General features: G+C 40.4%; 1 protein-coding gene across 2 annotated transcripts in view; it reads right to left on the bottom strand.

Annotated features, from left to right (window-relative positions):
- Window positions 1-20548, bottom strand: part of rgs12b (regulator of G protein signaling 12b) — a 55555-nt gene that overhangs the window by 34730 nt on the left and 277 nt on the right. For both annotated transcript variants that reach the window (XM_077571417.1, XM_077571418.1), the window contains exons 2-5: window positions 15721-16963; window positions 15362-15595; window positions 12639-13580; window positions 6664-6783 (exon numbers count right to left, since the gene is read on the bottom strand). In XM_077571417.1, the coding sequence (XP_077427543.1) occupies window positions 6664-6783; window positions 12639-13580; window positions 15362-15595; window positions 15721-16752 (2328 nt within the window). In that variant the 5' untranslated portion in view covers window positions 16753-16963. The remainder of the gene's footprint in view (window positions 1-6663; window positions 6784-12638; window positions 13581-15361; window positions 15596-15720; window positions 16964-20548) is intronic.

The following is a 20548-nucleotide window of genomic DNA, read 5'->3' as shown; positions in this document are numbered from 1 at the left end:
ATTTGTGCATTCAACCCTTAAATTTTTTTTTTTTTTTTTGCCCTGCTTTCATTGGTGAGTCTTTCTGGTAAACAGCTTATAGAGAAGTGAACAATTGTAGCCACAATCACCTTGCCATTTCGTGTTCAGCCATCAAGGACTACTCGAGAATTGTTTGTGTTGGTCGGTGGCCTTTCAAGTGATTAATTCCATTTGATGCACAAAAATAGCAACTCTGAAGCACTTCTTGGAATAATATCCAGGTTCATTAATTGCGAGTGAGTGAAATACACTCACCCAAGTGTTTCATTGGGTACATCTGCACATACACAAACATGAGATTCAATACAAGAACTGTATCAAAAATTCTGCCTTAGCAAAGAAAATCAAGCTTAACTCACTACAATTCACTACCATTACGGACGTCAAAAATCCATTTGAACTGGGCTGGCGGTGAATGAGTTCATTTTGAGTGATACTGCTGGAGACGTACTCATCACATTTTTGTGGTTACAGATTGCAACGGTGTACAATTGGATGCAATTGTAATGACAACATAGTGAGAAAGGTGTTTCTAAAAGTGTGTCCATCTATTCCAGCAACATAAGCTAACTCAAATATAAGAAACGGCTGTCAGTATGATGTAGTGCAGTTTTACACCACAATCATCAAGCACAATAATGAATATATCTGACAGTTTCAATCAAATAATAATTTGTAGTTAAACTCTGTGCATAGTGCAGGTGTACCTAATGATGTGGCCGCTGAGTGCAGGTACTGTGTGTCATAAATGTGGAGTTGGTCTTTTAAAAATTTATTTCTCCCTATATTAGAGTGGGATTAAAATTAGTTCCATTAGGTATGACTGCAAGAAGCTGATTGCGCTATATTTACCTTAAGATAGAATACCTGTGACAATCCATTAAACACAAGGGCCATATAGAGGTATTTCCCCCATCCCCCAAAAAGTTTGTTTTTTTCCCCCTCAATAACCGCTAATACTGTCTGTCACCTTAATGAGCTTGTTGAAGTTAAATGCCGTCAGTTAAGCTTTGTAGGTGCCAGCGTGTACGAGTAACAACTGTGGTCTGTTCTAAAATTAGCTCACCAGTGATGGGACACTGACTTGTTAAGAATTAAAAGAATATATATTTTTTCAACTTATTATGGTACACGTTTCTTAATTTAAGAGATTACATCACGGGAATTTTAAGCCCTTCCACAATTAACTATAGGCATATCATGATTCAATCTTACCTTTGACACCATATTTTTAATCAAATATTAGGTATTTTGCTGGCTCTTTTTCTAGTGCGGAACTAAAACGCCCGGTTCAGTAAAACCCCGCCTCTCCCCGTGTGGTTGCCACACCCCTCTCGTCCGAGCCGGCTGCTGCCAAAAAGCGCTGTGTGGCCACGCAAGACCGGCCGTTGTGGTACAAACGCGTCTTCTTTACATTTTTCTTATTTTTTTTAAATTGAACGGATGTTCAATTTTTCAGTAAACATTAGAAACAAAATGGCTCCTTGCCGCAAGAAATCATAGTGGAGGAGGTGAGAAGAGGAAAGGAAGAAAGAAAAGAAGGGGGAAAAAAAGACAACCCTGTGGGTCGCGAACCGTAGACCTACCTGTTGCTTACAGGGAGAGCGTGCTAACCACTCCACCATCCGTGTATTAGATTTAATTGTCTTTGCACTTTGGCATTACAAATGTGAAGAAAAATGTATTGCTTTGAATTCCTTTGGACAGAATGTTTACTAATAAAGGCTACTTTTGTCACTATCCCATGGAGGTCTCAGAGAAAGTGGGTGTGTGTTTAGTCCGCAGAGGCGGTACAGGGGTGGGGCCGCATCTAATGACGTCAAAAAGTTCCAACAGCTTGTTTTCTCAGGTTGGGAGGGGCTGTTGCTTGGAGAGCAGAATGACCTAGAATTTCTCATAGAGGAGCGAATGGAGGACAACACCACTTCGGTGATGTTTTTGGTGAGGAATTAGCATTTTAACATAGCTAAAAGCTCCAAAAAGTTGATTTTTCACATTGCTGTTCCTTTAATTGACCAAATATTCAATATTTTATCAAAAAAAAAAATAGATTGTGTTGAATGAAAGGAGCTGTTTTTTATTACAAAAAAAGGACAAAAACAGCAACATAAATGGAGCCAAATAAATAAAAGTACTACAGATTGTCACACCTACCTAAGTGGGGCAAAATTTGTTCTCAGTATTTGACTCATCCTCTGAGGTAGCGGTGAGCAGCAGCAGGGGCCGCACTCGGGAATTATTTTGGTGATCTAAACCCCCAATTCCAACCCATAATGTTGAGTGTTGTTAGATATTTTTAACATTTAAATTCTTTATTTTCATATATTAACCATTGTTATATATTATTAACATCTTAATTCTTTATATTAACCATGTTGAAAGGTTTTATAGACGTGTAAAGCAAGTAGTGTTGAACTCGGTATAATTTGACCTTAAGCTGGGACATATTATTTAGTCTAAAAAATTCCTTCTCAGCGTTTTGTGCGAAAACACATTTAGTCCTTGAACAGAATCTGTCTCGAACATACGCCCACACCTGACTCTGTTTTCGCCATCGCTCATGGAAAAGTACCCAGAGAGTATGTTTTGTCTACAAATGAAAGAGAGGCGGTTGGTTTTAACTATAAGAAGCCATTTTACACGCGGAAGAGACACATTCGGCACTCTGAATTCCACCTGTTAAGTGATGAATTGGAGACTGTCACGATGTCCAGAGATCTCTGTTAGATAAAATCATTTTTGCAAAGGTGTTTTTTCTTACATTAAATCTGTCTTCAAGTTTTGGAACACGCAAAGAGGACAAATAATTTTATTCCTCTTTCAGTGTCAAGCAGGGAGGCAAATGCGTCCCATTTTTATAGTCTTTGGTATGACCCGGCCAGGGATTGAACCCACAACCTCCCAGTCCCAGGATAGACACTACCACTAGGCCACTGAGCTGGTACAGTGGTGCTTCTATTAAAAACAGACAGACAGTTTTAATTTTAATGGGTGTAAGGAGGAAGTCCGATAAATGTACCCTAACCATAACCCTATATCTAACCCTAAGCTTGACACGATCAAATGGTGAGAAAGAATTTGCAGGAAACTAAAAGGAAGGTTTTTCACTGGCATATACAGCACAGTACTGATCATACTGTGATGATGTAATACTCACTCACACACATTTCCAACTACATCACAAACTGAACTTTCAAAGAGGAATGGGTTCGTGTGTATGTACAGTATGTAAACAACGTATGTAGCTTGCTTATTTGCAATGACGTGTTTCAGACAGGAATTCATTATCTTTTGTACATGCATTGTGTGTGTATGCGTGTGTGTGTATTTGCACAGTGCCCAAGGGGTTTTGTGTTGAAACCATTCTAAGGACCAGCTAGTTGCTCATCAGAGCTCATTACGAGTGCCAAAAATGTTTGAGCTAACCCCGCTACAAAACACAAGCGCGAACACACGCACACACACACACACACAACCCCCATGGTCAACACAAACACAAAGCCGTCTCTGTTTGTGACGAGCACAAAGAGAAAAAGGCCTAATGACCGGAAGAAAAAGGTAAGATAACGAGGGAGGCGGGAACAGAGGGCAGAGGAAAGAATACTGAATGTAATGATAACATAATCATAATATTGTATGCAAATAGTGGGAATAACACAGTGGTGACTTCAAGACAAACAAATGTCACGTCATGGGGAAAATATTTTAATTGGAAGGTCATTTATTACTGATGGCATCCCACTGCCTTGCCTACACTTCATTTAAAATTCTACAATGAAGACCAACCATGGAAAAGGGAAGAATTCCACAGTGCCCAAAACAGCCAGCAAACAGCGGAAATGTTTAACTTTCCTCTGATCTTTATCTTCGGAGGACAGACAAGCAAAACTGTTGTGAATTATGCTCACCAGCACAAACCAGTCGAGGTAAACAGTGTTCATGATGTTTACCTCGGTTGGACTACAATGCGCAGCATTAGCCTGGAAATTAAGATACAAATAACAGCTAATGCCTGAATTCTTGTCAACAGATGCGTATTAGGTCCACAATGAGATGCAATACACGATCCATCCATCCATCCATCCATTTTCTTGACCGCTTTTCCTCACAAGGGTCGCGGGGGTGCTGGAGCCTATCCCAGCTGGCTTCGGGCAGTAGGCAGGGTACACCCTGAACTGGTTGCCAGCCAATCGCAGGGCACACAGAGACAAACAACCATACTCACAATCACACCTATGGACAATTTGGAGTGTTCGATTAACCTGCCATGCATGTCTTTGGAATGTGGGAGGAAACCGGAGTACCCGGTGAAAACCCACGCAAGCACGGGGAGAACATGCAAACTCCACCCAGGAAGGCCGAAGCCTGGACTCGATCTCACGTCCTCAGCACTGGGAGGCGGACGTGCTAACCAGTCAGCCACCGTGCTGCCCGCAATACACGATCAATATCATAAATGATGTCTGTACAGCTCCTCAGGGGTGGCTTGAATGCAGAAAGCTATTCTTGCTGATCATAAAATAATGTGTTGATTTTCAGTGAGGTATTGATTTAAAAAGATGTTTAATATTGTAGTTGTAGTTGGCAGGTTTGAGGTGCATCATAATAAGGGTCACAAAAAAAACATAATGAAGTCATCAAATCTTGGCTGATGGCAACCTACCTCACTGGAGCTTGTGTTTTGCTTTTGTAAAATTGATTGGTGTCTCTTTTTATATTTGCTTGACATTAAAAATGTTGAAAACCTATGCAGCTTTTAACATACCATAAAACTTAGCATTGATCATTTCCAAATTATTACGGGGAATTTTTGTTTTGAAATATGAACAAATTACTTTGCTCGGCTTTTACACGAAGCTAGGATTCCACTGTCAGCCATGTTATTTTATGCTTTGAGGTCAGACCTCATAGGCCCCAGGTGCGATTGTTTCTGTGTGCCGAAAAAATAATTATGTATATCATTTAAAAACAAAAACAAATACAAACTCTAATTGCAATGAAGTTGGAATGTTGTGTAAATTAAAATGATAAATAAAAACAAAAAATGATTGGCAAATCATTTTCAACATATATTCAATTGAGTAAACTACAAAGTCAAGATATTTAACTCATTTACTGCCAATGACAGCTATAAACGTCAAAAAAACAAAAACTTTTTTTTTTTCATATTCCATTTATTTTAATGATTTCTATTAGTTTAACATTTTTGTCCCCACTTTTGTTAATATGAAAACCTAGAATTGTTTTATTGTACATTTAGAACAGATATGAAATTTGTGATTAATCGCGAGTTAACTAGTGAAGTCATGAGATAAATTACAATTAAAAACTTAATCGCCTGACGCCCCGAATTTTGAATAACATTTTCTTGCTTTTTTTTTTTTAATTAATTCACTGCCGTTGACTGCTATAAACGTCAACAATTAATTTGAACTATTTCTTTTAATTTAACTTTTTTTTCCACTTTTGTTAACAAGAGTATGAAAACCTAGAATTTTTTTATTGTACATTTAGAACAGATATAAAATGTGTGATTAATCGTGAGTTAACTAGTGAAGTCGTGCGATTAATTATAATTTGAAAAATGAACCGCCTCTTGCCCCTAATTTTTAGTAATCTTTTTTTTAAATGAATTTATAGCAGTGAATTAGTTAATCTTCAAACTGATGAATTTATTTATTCATTGATTGATTTTTCTTCCAAAAAAGCGATGATAGAGGAAAATACTGTAGTTTGTGGCAGCCCTAGTGGTTTCATAGTAAAAGAGTGTGAGTACTAGACTGGCATGCCAGCAGTCCAGACATGTCTCCCATTGAAAAGGGAGATCCCAGACTGTTGAGCAACTGAAGTTAAAGTTAAGGTTAAAGTTAAAGTACCACTGATTGTCACACCCATCTAAGTGGGGCAAAATTCTTTCTGCGCATTTGACGTCATCAAGCAGCAATGGGAAAGAATTCCACCTACACAGCTTCAATGATGACTAAATACGTACTTATTAGTGTTAAAAGGAAAGGTGACCTAACATAGTGGCAAACATGCCCCTGACCCAGCTTTTTTGGAATATGTTTAGATGCATGAAATTCAAATTGAGAAAATATTTGGAGAAATAAAAAGAAAAACAAATAATAATCAGTTTGAACAATCAAATATCTTGTTTTTGTGGTGCACTCAACTGATTTCTTTACACTTTACACAAAGTCCCAACTTCATTGGAATTGGGGTTTGCTATCAAAAATGATCAGCAGAAGTTTCTTCCACAAAGCTACACAGATAAAAGTACGATTATGACGTCAGTAACTTTAACTTTAAACAGTAAAAACAGTCAGCCATTGTATGATCTAAATGCCAGTATATAGTATATAGAAAGTGTACAGTACATGGTGTCTCGTTATAGGCTGGCTTGTGCGCTACTGTGTGTATGTTGCTATGGTGATATGAGGAGAGGGCTTGAGGTGTCATGTGATGATGCGCATGAGCTGCTATTATTAGAAAGAGCTGGCGCACGTGTGGCTCAAATGTGACGATAACACTCAGACGAGGCTCGAGTGTTGCAATAACACGCGCCACTTGTCTGCAGATGGAGCGGGCGAGAGGGCGAGAGAGAGAGAGAGAGAGAGAAAGAGAGAGATCATGTGCTCCTACCTCCAGGTCATCCAGTGAGCGGGCCAGGCTGAGACGTTTGGAACGTCCGAAGGAGCGTCTGGCTGAGGAGCGCTGGGGAAGAGGCGGGAAGCCCATTGTCAGACCTCGGAATCGACCGCCCTGAGGAGCAAAAAGACACGGGTTTCACATGCAGGTGGGGACAGCAGTGAACATCTGGGAAGCAAGATGAAGTCGCTGAGCTTGACATCTGTCTGTTATGGAGGAAGGATTTTCAAAAAGCATCCCAAAAACAAACTGAGGAGTGAACATGTGAACAAACTTGCCCTGGTCAGAAGATGAACGTTACATACTTTTTGTGCTCATTTCCACATGTTGTCTTGTAATGTCAAAATGTAAATGTCTTGAAATTTAGGTTCTATTAAAACCATTAATCCCAATTATTTGATCACTTTGAACCCTGACCTCTGTCTCTACAAAAGAGACAGACATGGGGAAAACAGTCATTTCGGTCCCATTTCTAAAAATACACATAGGATTCACATCCAATCCATTCATATGCAACCTTTTAAATTGTATGCACACACAGCCAACATCACGCAGACATTTTACTAGCCATCTGGAAATGTACGCGGTGAGGTCTGCTTCTACATACCTCCATCGTTTTTAGAAATGCATATACCTCCCCTTCAATCTGGTCAAAAACTCAACAGGCATAACATCAGGACCAACTGCCTTTCCTAAACATTGCTACTTCCTGGTCCATGTCAATCCCCTCTTCTACACTTCCTTCTCTGTCATTTTCCTCATTCATCAACATTCATCAACTCCTCAAAGATTTCCCATTTATTCGCCACACTTTTGGCATCAGTCATAAAATTCCCATCACCCTAACTAACCTGCTGCGTAAATTCACATTCTCTATAATTGTGACTAGTCAACCTGTATAAATGTTTCTTTTCCTCTTTACAATTTGGCATACAAGTCATCATATGCCTCTACCCTGACTGTACTGAGAAAATTATTCAAAGGTTTGCACTCAAAATTGGATCTGTCGATTGTTTGTACTGAGAGTGGGTTCTTGCACCGGTAAATGTCAATTCACCTGCTGCAGAATAGTCAAGTGTCATCTGTTGTTTGGAATTTGTAGGACTTTGCTCTGGTGCGGAGGCAAGTTCAGTTACGTAAGCAGTTTCCCCTTTTTTCTCCCAATAAAATGTTAAATTTCACATTAGACACAGGCATGTGCAGTCCTGTGTTATTGCATGTGCAACCAGTTGGATTCAAGTCAAATGGTAACACGCATTCACGTATTCTGGATGGACTATACCAGGGGTCAGCAACCTTTCCTGTCAAAAGAGCCATATTAGGCCAAATAAATAAATAAAAAATCTGTGTGGAGCCGCAAAAGATTTGAACTTTTGAAGATTGTGATGAAGGAAGCAGTGTGTTAGTGTTAGTTTATTGTACGGAGGGCCTAAGAGCTAATTAGAGCTGCACCACAACACAAATATAGGACAGCAGCATCCAATACGTTGACATTCATTTTTTTGTCTTCCATTTTTGGATTGTTTTGGATTGTTTTGGTCATTTTTGGTCATTTTTGGTATTTCATTTTTATTTAAAAAATTGTTGCTTCTTTTCTTCCTTTTTTGGACATTTTATGTCTATTTTTTTTAAACGTTTTTTCTGGGGGGGTTTGCTATCAATTCTTTGACATTTTTTGCAATTTTGTGTCATTTTCTGTATTTTTTATTTTGATTTTGGAAATGTTATGGTTATTCTTTGAACCTTTTCGTCTCTGCGTTTTTTTATTCAATTATCTGAAATTTTTTGCAATTTCATGTACATTTTATGGTAATTTTCTGCTTTGCCTCTTCCCTTTTGGACATTTACGGTAGGTATTTTTCAAAAACTTTGTCATCATCCTTTCATCTCTTTTTATCTAACACCCTAAAAATTTGACATTTTTTTAATATTTAATTATTCTTTTTTTTATCATGCATTCATATAAAGAATATTTTATCTAAAAATTAAGATAAATATGTAAAAATATATATATTAACCCTGGAAAACCCAAGAACCCTTTTCTTCTTTGGAAAATTATGAATTATACATTAAATGACTGCTATTAGTTCACTGAACACCAAAATCTGTTTTTTCAATTTGAACCCTTTTTTTTTAAAACTAGCTCAGAGTTGCTAATTTATCAAAATATAAATATAAAACATACTCCTAGGCATTCTGCAACATGATATGAAATAGGTTAACAAAAAAAAAACACAATTTTACCATCTGATGGTTTGCTGAGAAGATGGTTTTGTTTGGATTGATTTCCAGCTGAACAAAACAGCACGTTGCCAGCCATCTTGTCACCACCACTCTGGCTCATGTAAATGCAATATTCATCCACTAGATGGCCCCATGCAGGGGTCAGAAGTGGCACTCTGGACTTTTGAAGTTAAATTTGTAAATAAAATAAAAAAGGTCTTTGTTTTTTGAGTAGCAGAATTTATAGGGGCCAAATTTGACCCAGTGGGTTCTAAAGGGCCACATGTGGCTCCAGAGCCAAAGGTTGCAGACCCCTGGACTATACCATGCGCTTAATTAGTAATTTGGTTGAATTACTTTGGATCTTCTATTTGTAATAATTATACTCTTGACCCTATGGATTTTGTCCAGGGTGTAGACTCAATATCAACTGAACAGAGATGATCCATCACAATGGTATACATACACTACAGTAGATGATGGATGGATGGATATATTGATGGATTTACTACCGCTGTAGCAAACCATTAACTCGCAACCAAAACCTGGCCAGCTGGGCCATTTAGTCATAAACTGCAGCCTAAAATGTGCATGAGATTAGTCACCGGGTCATCAAGATTTACTGTTCAAAGCCATCAAACGATGATGTAACCCATAAACCAAACAGAAGTCTTTCGTTGCCCTCACATTTCCAAATGACACTCTTAATATTGTATGTCCTTTTGTGTTTGGGGAATTGAACTTTCTTCTCATAAATGTTATCAAGCTGATTTGCCCATTCTGCAGCAGAGAGTGTGTAATGATAGACTCATGCTTAATTAATTCCCCCTGTTAAATAAATCAATGAACACCAAGATTTAACTGACACTAATTAGTAGCAGGATTACAGAACGTGTCAGTGATTACAACAAACACTTTGGATCCATATTTGTGTAAATGGATCTGTTAATCTCAGTTAAAGCTATCACATTTTTTGTGGGGTGTGGTTCAGTCTGATTCTTTGCTAAGAAGCATCTAAAAACATGTGGCTTGTATCCATGCAACTGCTCTCGTCCGCTCAAACACACACACACACACACACACACACACAACAAACACGCACACACAACAAAAGGGATGCGAAAAGAAGCATTCCCTCAAGTCAAAACAAAGATTCAGTCAGCAGTTCAGTCATCACTGCAAACTGAAAGCACAATGATGACTATTTTGGTCACTGTATTTTTATTACAATTGTTCTTCTTATTATTACTATTATTATTATGGGGCTGTGGTGGATGACTGGTTAGCAAATCCACCTCACAGTTCAGAGGTCCTGGGTTCATATCCGGGCTCCGGCCTTCCTGTCTGGACTTTGCATGTTCTCCCCGTGTCTGAGTGGGTTTCCCCCGGGTACTCTGCTCTCCTCCCACATTCCACAAACACGCATGGTAGGTTAATTGAAGACTTTAAATCGTGTGTAGGTGTGAATGATCAACAGGTACTAACGATAACTAATGATGCAGCATGAAATGAAGTGTAAATTGAAGTGCAAAATAATATTTAAAATGTTTGAATATGAGAGATAAGGAAGCAGTGCCACCATGTGGTATTGTCATGTAAATTGCAGCCATTTGCATTATGTTGGGTTCAAATGAAAACCCACATAAGATTAAAAAGATTTTTTTTTAAGGAAAAAAAGGGCTACAGTACAACAATAGCACACAGGAAAACCATCTTGACCACAGCAATCATGACAACAGCAGCCTCAATAGCTGTGCGTCTCCACCTTCCTGTAACTGTTAGGACTTCTCATGTCCCCCCCTGCTCTTGAAACACTTCCTCTGATTGTGGCCAGGGGACCCTGGGACCAGGAAGAAGCAACATTGTGGTTCAATATGGAGGAAGTATCCATCTACAGCGGGGATGGGCAACTTAAATGCTGGAGGAGGCCACAATTTTTCATCAGTTCTGCTGCCAGATTTTAAATATGGACAAAACATGCATATGTGCAAAATACTTGCTCTTAATACATTTTATTTTTCATAATATATTCCTCAGTGCTTGTATAAAAATATCCGCTATCCAGGGGTAGGCAACCCTGGTCATAGAACGTCGCAGTCCTGTGTGTTTTAGATGTCTGCCTCCTCCAACACAGGTGATTCAAATGATCAGCTCATTAGCAAACTCTGGAGAAGCCTGATAATAATCCTCACCTGTGTTGGAGGTGGGACCCATCTAAAACACGCAGGAATCCGTCCCCTGCACTATCCTAACCCAACAACAAAGGGTTTAAAGCAAACAACACAATAATCCCATACTGTATTTTTTTTTTTTTAAGACACAGGGCTCTCGCATAAAAATTATCGGCACAAAACTGCTGGACAAGAAACAAGAGAGCAAGAACTTTTTTTGTGCAATCAACTCACCCAAAATTTTAAATGTTTGACCTGCATATCGTTCAAAATTTGCCCCAAAAAATCAGCCTACTCGCACTGTAGAATAGGGCAGTAAACGACCCAGTGTAAGCTCAACTAATTTGCCGTCTAGTGGTGAATGGTGATATTACATCTTAAAACTACAGTTGAGCCCTGCATACTCGCAGTTTGGCACCCATGGATTTACATATTCATAAGCTGTGCTTTTTGGGGGTATTTTTTCAAATGTCTTATTTTTCACATTTACTTCTGGAATTGTATTCCTCATTTCTTCCTGTTTTTCACAGAAAAGGTATATTGTATGTTTATTACCGTCTTTTGAAGAATTTTCTGGGATGTAAAAAAAACACTACAATTTTCAGATTTTTTTTTTTTCCGAATGTTGTTTTCTTTCTTTTTTTTTTATTAATTAATGGGTCACTCAGTGTGATTGGCCCGCGGGCTGCCAGTTGCCCATCCCTGATCAACAACTGCAGTAGGTCTTAATAATTACTATGAAAAAATTTAAATGTCTTGATTACAGAACAATATGTACTTGCGTGCCACCAAATTAGGTATACTTTAAGATCCAATACAAGATCAACTCAACTTTATTTATATCGAAAAGTTACTGCCTTTTACAAAGACAATGCTCCATATTGATCAGCAATGTCAGAGGTATTGCTTTTACTCTTACTATATATTATGTGTTTAGCATACATACATCTAAAGTACATATATACACAGTATATACACATCCTGGACTTTTTATGTGACACTAGTCTGAAACCCACTCAAGTCTAACTCATTGGTGTGTGAAACAGGTGGTTTTCAGGTCAAGACATATGTCTGGCTGGTGCATAATGTATGATTTGATACTGGAGGAGTGGGATAAATAACTTATCAATCTAGTTGATGGGTAGAAGGCCGAGTTGTGTGCTCGCATTACTCAATAGTGGTACAGGGGTGTTTGGTGGGGGTTCGCAGAAGGTCAGGAAACTTTCACACGGATGAAAAGTTTCACATGTCAGTGAGAGAAGCATTTCAGTCAGAGCGCACTGGAGTTAAATAGGAGGCTTTCAGACAGAAGGAGCGACGGGGAGCATTGGCATGAACACAGACAGATTTATAACTTCAATAAAGTGCACTTGGACAGACTCAAGTCGAGTAAATTTCCACATCAGCGCCATGTGACGGAGGAAGCTACCTGCTGTCCAGGCTTCTCATTGCGTGGTTAGTTTTAACGTAAGTCTTCCAAAATCCTTCAACAGCACGGTGACACATCACGTTGTGGAAAGACACAGAATGCATTCGGATGAGATATAAAAACAAACGGCAAAGTAACCATCATACCTTTTTCTCCGCATCTTTGGCAGGCGCGCGCTTCTTGTCGCTTTCGCTCCTCTCTCGGTCCCCGGCGCCAAACAACTTCCTGGCCCACTCATCTTTCAGCCGCTGGGTGTTGGCTTGTAAAGCAGGTGGAGGCTGGCTTCCTCCAGGTGGCGGCAGGTGGTCTGCAGGGACCAGCGGGGCCCGGTAACGGTCAGCGGGGATCTTATTCATGGGTGGCGGCAGTGTGCTGCAATTGGCCGACGACCACCCGTCCGTGGATTCGGCGTACGACTCTTGATCGCTGCTCAAGCCGTGGAGGTGGTGGTGCTGCTGATGCCAGTCTCTCAGCACGTGGACTGGTAGCCAACGCTGAGGCTCCGCCCCTCCTCCAGTTCCTCTTTTGTCCCCGCCTCCGACAGCTCCTCCCCACTTTCCCTGCGAGTAGTGGTGCGGGTGGATCCCTCGAGCGTGTCTAGCTGCTACGTCGGTGTGCGCCAGCGGGAGGGGATGAGGGAGGTCGGCCAGGTATGCTTCATGGCGGTAGTGGCTATTCCTTATAGCGGGCGGGGGCGGAGGTGGGTGAGAGGCGGCGACTCCGAGGGTGGGGCTCCAAGCCTGCTGGGAGGAAGGCGGGCTGTCCCAGTGGCGCGGCCCCGAGACGTGATTGTGGTTAACAGGCCCTCCCAGGTCAACCAACAGCACCCTGTTGCTCTTCTCCTCGGGTAAAAAATTACCAATCCCGCTATCACTATTACTGCTGGTGCTGTGGTTCTGCTGGGCGTCGTTATCGGGATCGTGAAAGGCTCTGGCCCGGACGCCCTCGATGTTGTCTCCCATGTCCCGGTAAAGTACCGACACAAAGTGGAGGAGAGACTGAGACGTGGGTGGGAATTCCAGGCAGCCTCCCGTGTCTGGGTCTGGGGTACATTCGAAGCCAAACCTCCTGGCCACTCCCAAATGCACCTGAGGAAGACAAAGAATCACGTGAAAGACACTTCTCGACTGTAGAGTGTACATTAACCCTATAAAGCCTGAGCCCTGAACCATGAAATATATGAGAGAACATTTGGATTCTTTGTAGATAAATACAGTATTTATTGGTCCTTTTGAACAACTAATTAAAAAAAAAAAAATGAAAATCAACTTCCACATCTGACTTTTGATTTGTGTCATATTTGATACATCCGGTCACAACTGTCAAAAATACAATAATAAACAGACATATCAAACATATTAGTATTTCCAAAAAATCACAAAGAACATTTCCCACTATTAATAAGTATAGGCGTCTCTTCTTTCTCAATTGGGGCAATCTTGTAACGTCAATGGAAAAGTCATTGGCTGGGTGATACTGCCCTCTAATGGATTATCTGTGCAATGCATGTGTCAGATCATATTCGTCAGGGTTTTAATGGGCAAAAAATATTATACTCGTGAAATAGAGGACTCAAAATGTCTTATAATTAATATGTTACTTTTGGTGTTATAGGGCTAATTAATGGGGCTTTATTTATGGATATGCAAAATACAGAATTCTACTTTATATTTAACGATAATATCACTTACATCACAACATTCAGTTATAAGTAATAAGTTGCCATCAGAAGTGAAGTCAGCCCCAAGTATAAATGATTTTAAATCCAGGTTAAAACCTTGCCTTTTTTTCCCCTTACCTTTGATTAAGGTTTTTTTTAAATCACTTATGTATGGCCTTTTAATATATTTATTTCCTTTGCTTATAAATCTGTTTGTAAAGGTATTTAAATGTTGCCAATGCACGTTATTAATAGTTGTTAGTAATTTTAATGAGCTAATTTTGTTCCTTTTGCTTTGCGAATGTGTTCAGCTCTTCTGTTGAAAATGTTTTTAGGTGCTGTGCTTTTGGGGGGGTTTTTAAGCGCATTGAGTTTCCTTGTGTATGTAATGTGCGATATTAAGTATTTATAGTTGCCTTGCCTTCTCCCCACAATCATGCATCCGTGTGTGATGACCCCACTCCCACCCATAGTTGACCTGCGGTCAGGGGAGGTGCTTTTAAAAATATATTTAAAGTGACAGTGTGTAATCTTTAGCGCCATCTAGGGGTGAACTAATAATTCATTCAATTTAAAAAACACTATTGATTTCAATAATAAGCACCAAAAAAAAAGTTATATCACATCAGCGTACATTTTTTTTTAAATATAATTGTACTTTTTTTTTTTTATATATAATCGTAGGTTAATCATTACTAATTATATTACATACATGGGTGTAGTCTCTCCCCCCATCTTCCTGCTAAGGACGCCCAAAAGACACATTTCGCAGTTAATTTTAACTAGCTACTCCCGCTAGCCACTCCAGTCTATGGTGCAGACTAACTCCTGCGAGCCGCTCTTGTTAGCTGCTCCGGCTAAATCCGGCTGCTTTGTCTTTTGGCGTGAGTCGCCGGGCTTCACGGCGGCTGCTAAGTCGTCGCCATTTGCCGAGATTTTCGTTTGCTCACGCGAAATAAGGATTGGTGGTAGGCTTGTGAAGTGTGGTCTCTCTCAGCCACCGTAGTGTGGCTACATTCGATGATATAGCGACATCTAGTGGTCAACCCCTGTCACTTTAAGATGATCATAATAATATAATTTGATTTTAATAATTTGATTTCTACAATGATATGGTACTAGTCATAGAAAAAGTAATTACAGCCATCTAACTGAATATAGCAAGCCTCCCAATTCATCAAATTCCACGTGGATACCGTTGGTAAATACCTGGTGGTGACACAAGTCCGGGTCCACAATGAACACGTGGCAAGAAGTCCTCAAACCTCCTTCTTCGTATCGTCCTCTGCTCAGATGACAGTCTTCGTCTGTGGCCTGCATCGTGACCAGTCCAAAGAACCGCCGGTCGTCGGGACAGCAGGCGCTGAACGCTAGCTTTTCTGCCGGATACGTGGCAAGGATCTGGCCTTTGTCGCTGCACAGGCGCACACTGTCATGCATGACCTGCCAGGAATTGGAAGAACATGAATTACAAATTGACACAAGAGAAACTAGTCAACTACCATGAGCAGTTGCAATATAATAATTCTAGCTGCTGACAATATATTATTGGAAATATTGAAGCTAACCTTCATGAGGACCAGGGAATGGATCTTTTGCTCTGCCCTGAGGCGCCTCATGCATCCTCTGATGGCTTGCAGGCTGTCACTCTCCAGGCTGGTGCCGGCGGACGCCAGCTCAATCGAGCCCAGGTAGCCCACAATCATGCCCACGTTGACAATGTCCTGATTTGGATCCAGCACCAAGTCCCGCCCTTCGCCAACATCCAGTTCCTCATGGAGGTGGAGATGTCGAAAACCAGAGTCCAAGAAAACCGAGTCGTCATTTAGAACTTGGGCCATCTCCTCCTCAGAGAGCAGGACCGGGTTGCTCTGCGAGCGGGAGGAGTTTCGACAAGGAGGGAACTCTGGATCAGACGTCGGGCGCGGTTTGGATGACGAGCTGTGTCCGGGTCGGTCCTTGTCGGAGCTGCTGGACGAGTGGCTGGAATTCTCAAAGATCATGTTGAAAATCCCTCCGGACTGCAACTCGGCCACGACCCGCTCAGCTCGGTTGATGCCGAGCTGCTTCGAATCCGCTTTGGGTCTCAACCAGCCCCCGCGAGCTCCGCCGCAGGTCCTGCTGTTATTGTTGTTGTTGACGCTGTTGTCGTACAGGCCGTCCAACTCGTCGTCGCTGGAGCACGAGTCCAGATAAGATGCGGACGTAGCGTTGCTGCTATGGTGACGGGCGCCGCGTTGCTGGTGTCGCCTGTGACGCTCCACTTCGCCGATGACCAGCTTTAAGACACCGGTGCAGCGTCCGATCAGCTTGACGACATCTTCATGGGATGCTTTGGAGACGTTGATGTCGTTGACTGAGAGGATGTGGTCTCCTGAACGCAAACCCACATAATCGGCGGGGCTGCTTTTCAGGATGCAGCTGAGGACACAGGGGTTTTGTCCCGAGAGCGTAAAACCGTACCCCGTCCTCCCTCTGGCCACCTCGACAGCCCGCATTCGCCTCTGTTGGAGGGAGGGCGGTGGAGGAGACTGGGGCCGGGTGGCCTCATTGCCACCATGAGGACGTCTTCTTGATGACGCATCCGCTTGCTTGTACATCGTGCCCGAGGATTTTCTCTCATCTATTTGTTTAGAACATTCCGGTCGCTGCCAAGCTGGAGCGGACAGCCTCCGTCTTCTAGTCAGAAAGCTCTGCCATCGAGTGACAAATACAGCAAAGGGGTGAAAGTTTGGACTCAGCTCGGGCACAGCCTTCCCAAAGTACAGCCAACCATCTTGATGTCATTTTCCAATTGACAGGTTTAGTTACCTGCAGAAAAGACCAGATGATAAGATGACATAGGCTGACACTCTTATCTCAACTAAGAACTTGAAAACTCAATATCGTTAACTAGACATGGGCCCATATTAGATTCTAGGGGTGTTAAAGACAAATCGATTCGGCAATATATCGCAATATTACAGCGCACAATTCTTGAATCGATTCGATATGCGGCCAAATCGATATTTAAACATACATTTTTTATGGAAATATTCGACAAAACGTCTTACTCAGGGTTAGGATTCACACATTAAGCATGGAAGAATGTTATAATAATGAAACAATAAGCCTTAATATTTTATTCCAATGCTGTTCAAGCATGAAACAGATTGCAACAGATTGTTTGTTAGATACAGTGACACAGTTATAAGCCTGAAGTTTCAGATAAATAAATACATTTTCATACAAATCTTACAATGTACATGTGCAAGTTTACTGATTAGTATTTTCTAAATTTGAGCAATTTTTGGGGGCAATAATCAACTTATAGATTCGTATCAGGATTAATCGTATTGAATCGAATCGTGACCTTTGAATCGTGATACGAATCGAATCGCCAGGTACGAGGCAATTCACACCCCTATTAGATTCTGACTGTTACTTGAAAAAAACTAGTCAATTTTCTCACTCAGAAATTTAAAGTACATTTTGGAATACGTTGTACCAGTTTATTAAAAATTAAAAAAAAAAGGAAAAGAAAAAGCTACCCACAACCTTCAGGTTGAGAGACAGCCACTCTACCACCTGAGCCATGCCGCTTCCTCTGTGTGTTAGTATATTGATGGTGTCAGGCGGAATGCTTGTACCTCCAAGAGACCTGGTTTTGGTCTCATTTTGGACACACCAACAATGCAGTATAGTGGTAAACAGCAAGAGTGGCATGGATGGTGGTAGAGTCTCTCAAGGTCATTAGTTAATTCCTCAATTCTTGAGTAACTTTTTTTTTAATTAACTGGTAAAAAAATGTACTCCAAACTCTCCTTGTAAAATTTACTTAGAATTTCTGAGTGAAAAAAACTTGACTCTATGCAAAAATTTGAAATCACCCTCCAGACTGGAAAATGAAATACACTCCGCCGTTGCATTCTCATGTAGACAGCCAAAATCTCAAAACTCCACTCAGATCTGCTCATGTTGTGTATGTGTTTACATGGAACCGTGGGTTGCAGACCCCTGTTCTAAAGTCACACAAAAACCCAGAATTTGAACTGATGTGCATGAGGCCATGACAAGACAAAATCGGGCCCGCAGTCCACAGACAGCCTTTGTTCTCTGTTTTTAATCAGGCAGTCAATGCATTTGCTCTGCCTTACCAAATCCTGTAACATTACTTGCAATCATTTAGCCGTTTTTCCACTTAAGTCAGTTAATTAAAATATTTTTATTCCTTTATCTCGTGGTCCATATGTCCATTCTGAATATCAAATGTGGCCCTTGAGCCCAATAGTTTCCCAACCCCATACCCTTTTTTTTTTTTTTGCTTTGTCAGTCTTGTCATGTTTCTTTTTTTCTTTTCTATTTTGTGACACCACCCACAGAAGTGATTGGAAACGGGAATTGAACTTTTTGTGATTTAGATGCAACTATCCTAGCTACTCAGTACAACACGACTAAAACCATATTAATAACAAAAGAGAAACGGGATGTGTACCACAAAGTCAGCTGCGTTTTGTCAACATGAAGCGACCAACATTGGGCGCGCAAGCAGTTGTGGCATAAAGCAAATTGTTTTATGTACTAGTAACAACAGATAACTTATGTTTATACTTGGATGACAGTTGCCGTTAAAATGTTGGCTATACAAGATTTACGATGGCGACAGCTGGATTGTTTTAGTAACCGAACCAACTAGAAGTCTGTTGGCTTTTAGGAATGGATTTTGTAACAACAGTTACTGAACATTATAATCTATATAAGGAAGGAAAAGTGGTGGCACATTCTTCATCTGGGAAATTAATGTGTTCATAATTTAGGATTGTGTACAAACTAATCACAACCATCATTTAATGAGCCTGACAGATATATAGGCCGAAGAGTGAACAATTTGCAAGCGCATTGGTCCGTGTAATATTCAAACTGCTGTCAATGGCACAATCATGCAACACACAGATTTTGACAATTCAACTTCTGATTCAGAATAATTCTCTAATAAAACATCACAAACAAAAGAGACAATTTTAAATTTGACTTCTCCTGATGTTAACGGTGAGTGGATTTACGCCAAAATGTCACAGCTCAGCTTCCAAGCGTCACATGACCAAACTCAGATAACAGTTGAGTTCTGATTGGCCGTTACCTAAGCCCTGGGTAACTGTGATGTCATTTTCAATCGACAGAAAATGGCAAAATGCCCGCCACCTGAGATATTAAAATTTAGAATTACTTGACTCCCCTTTAAGTAAATGAGTAAAATCAATATTTCTACTTTAACCAGTGTTTTTTTTGTTTATTTGTTTGTTTGTTTTTTTACACATGTAGCCTATCTACTGTTTATTTCTACTTAATTAAGCACAGGGTGTGAGTACTTTTGCTACATCTTTTGACTTATCATTACAACGGTAATACTATTACTGGTTATATCCGATGCATTTATTCCTTATCCACTTTACAGTGATATTGTTTGTGAGAGTGATATTGTAGAGAGGTATTGTGAGTTTTCCAATTGTTGTAATGCTGTTTGAATGCGTCGTGAGTACAGTTTATCCCCTTAACCGTGCCCTCAATGTATCCAAAATTCATCTTGAAAAGTGGTGACTAACCACTGGTCGCTTCCATCATACAGTATAATAGTTGCATAATAGCAAAGTCATAAAGTGTTGTTTTGTATGATTTAAAAAAAAAAAAGAAGGTATTTTACTGATGAGTAAATTATATAGTTCACTCTATATAGCCTCACCTCACCTCACCTGGATGGGATGACGTCACATCACGTTTGTCCAATGGAAATCATGTTTTTAGACAGGTTTCTTTGCATGTGAACTACACCCACTACTACTACATCCATACAGATTCGTAAACGCTACTACAACTTTACCTTGTAGACTGGACTAGTTACAGTTCTATTATTTTCAACACGGCGTCCCTTCATTCCCTGTCACATTAATTACATTAGTTTAGGCGTTGTCAAGTTATCATAATAATAACAAATGGTAAAACTTGTGCTTGTTCAGCGATATTAACTATCGCATAGTCATATGTAGTGATCTTGTGCTGAAAATAATGCGTTTTTTCTTGTATTTACAACAGTTTTAAAGTTTTCTACAGTCGATTACGCTCCAAAAGTGCAACCACCCTTGCTTACATTTGAGCTCCGCCCTTCTCATCCACAACTTTCCCTAATGGCTGTAACGTTGACAACGGCAGCGTACACATACTTTTCTTGAATACCATTGGTTTACACGGATGTCAATCTAGCAGCCAACAGTTATGTGGAGAACTTGACTCAGGTTCGAGTGAGAAGTCACAAATAAAAGTATCATCGTTCTGTGTCAAACTTTTGCAGGAAGGGTGTGAAAACAGTTGCTCTTTAATTATATGTACGCAGAGAACATCGTGCATGTCACAAGATAACTT

Source organism: Vanacampus margaritifer, chromosome 7 (genome assembly GCF_051991255.1).
Source record: "Vanacampus margaritifer isolate UIUO_Vmar chromosome 7, RoL_Vmar_1.0, whole genome shotgun sequence".
Lineage (NCBI taxonomy): Eukaryota > Metazoa > Chordata > Actinopteri > Syngnathiformes > Syngnathidae > Vanacampus > Vanacampus margaritifer.
Note: the sequence above shows the minus strand (reverse complement) of the source record. Positions and strands in the feature narration are given on the sequence as shown.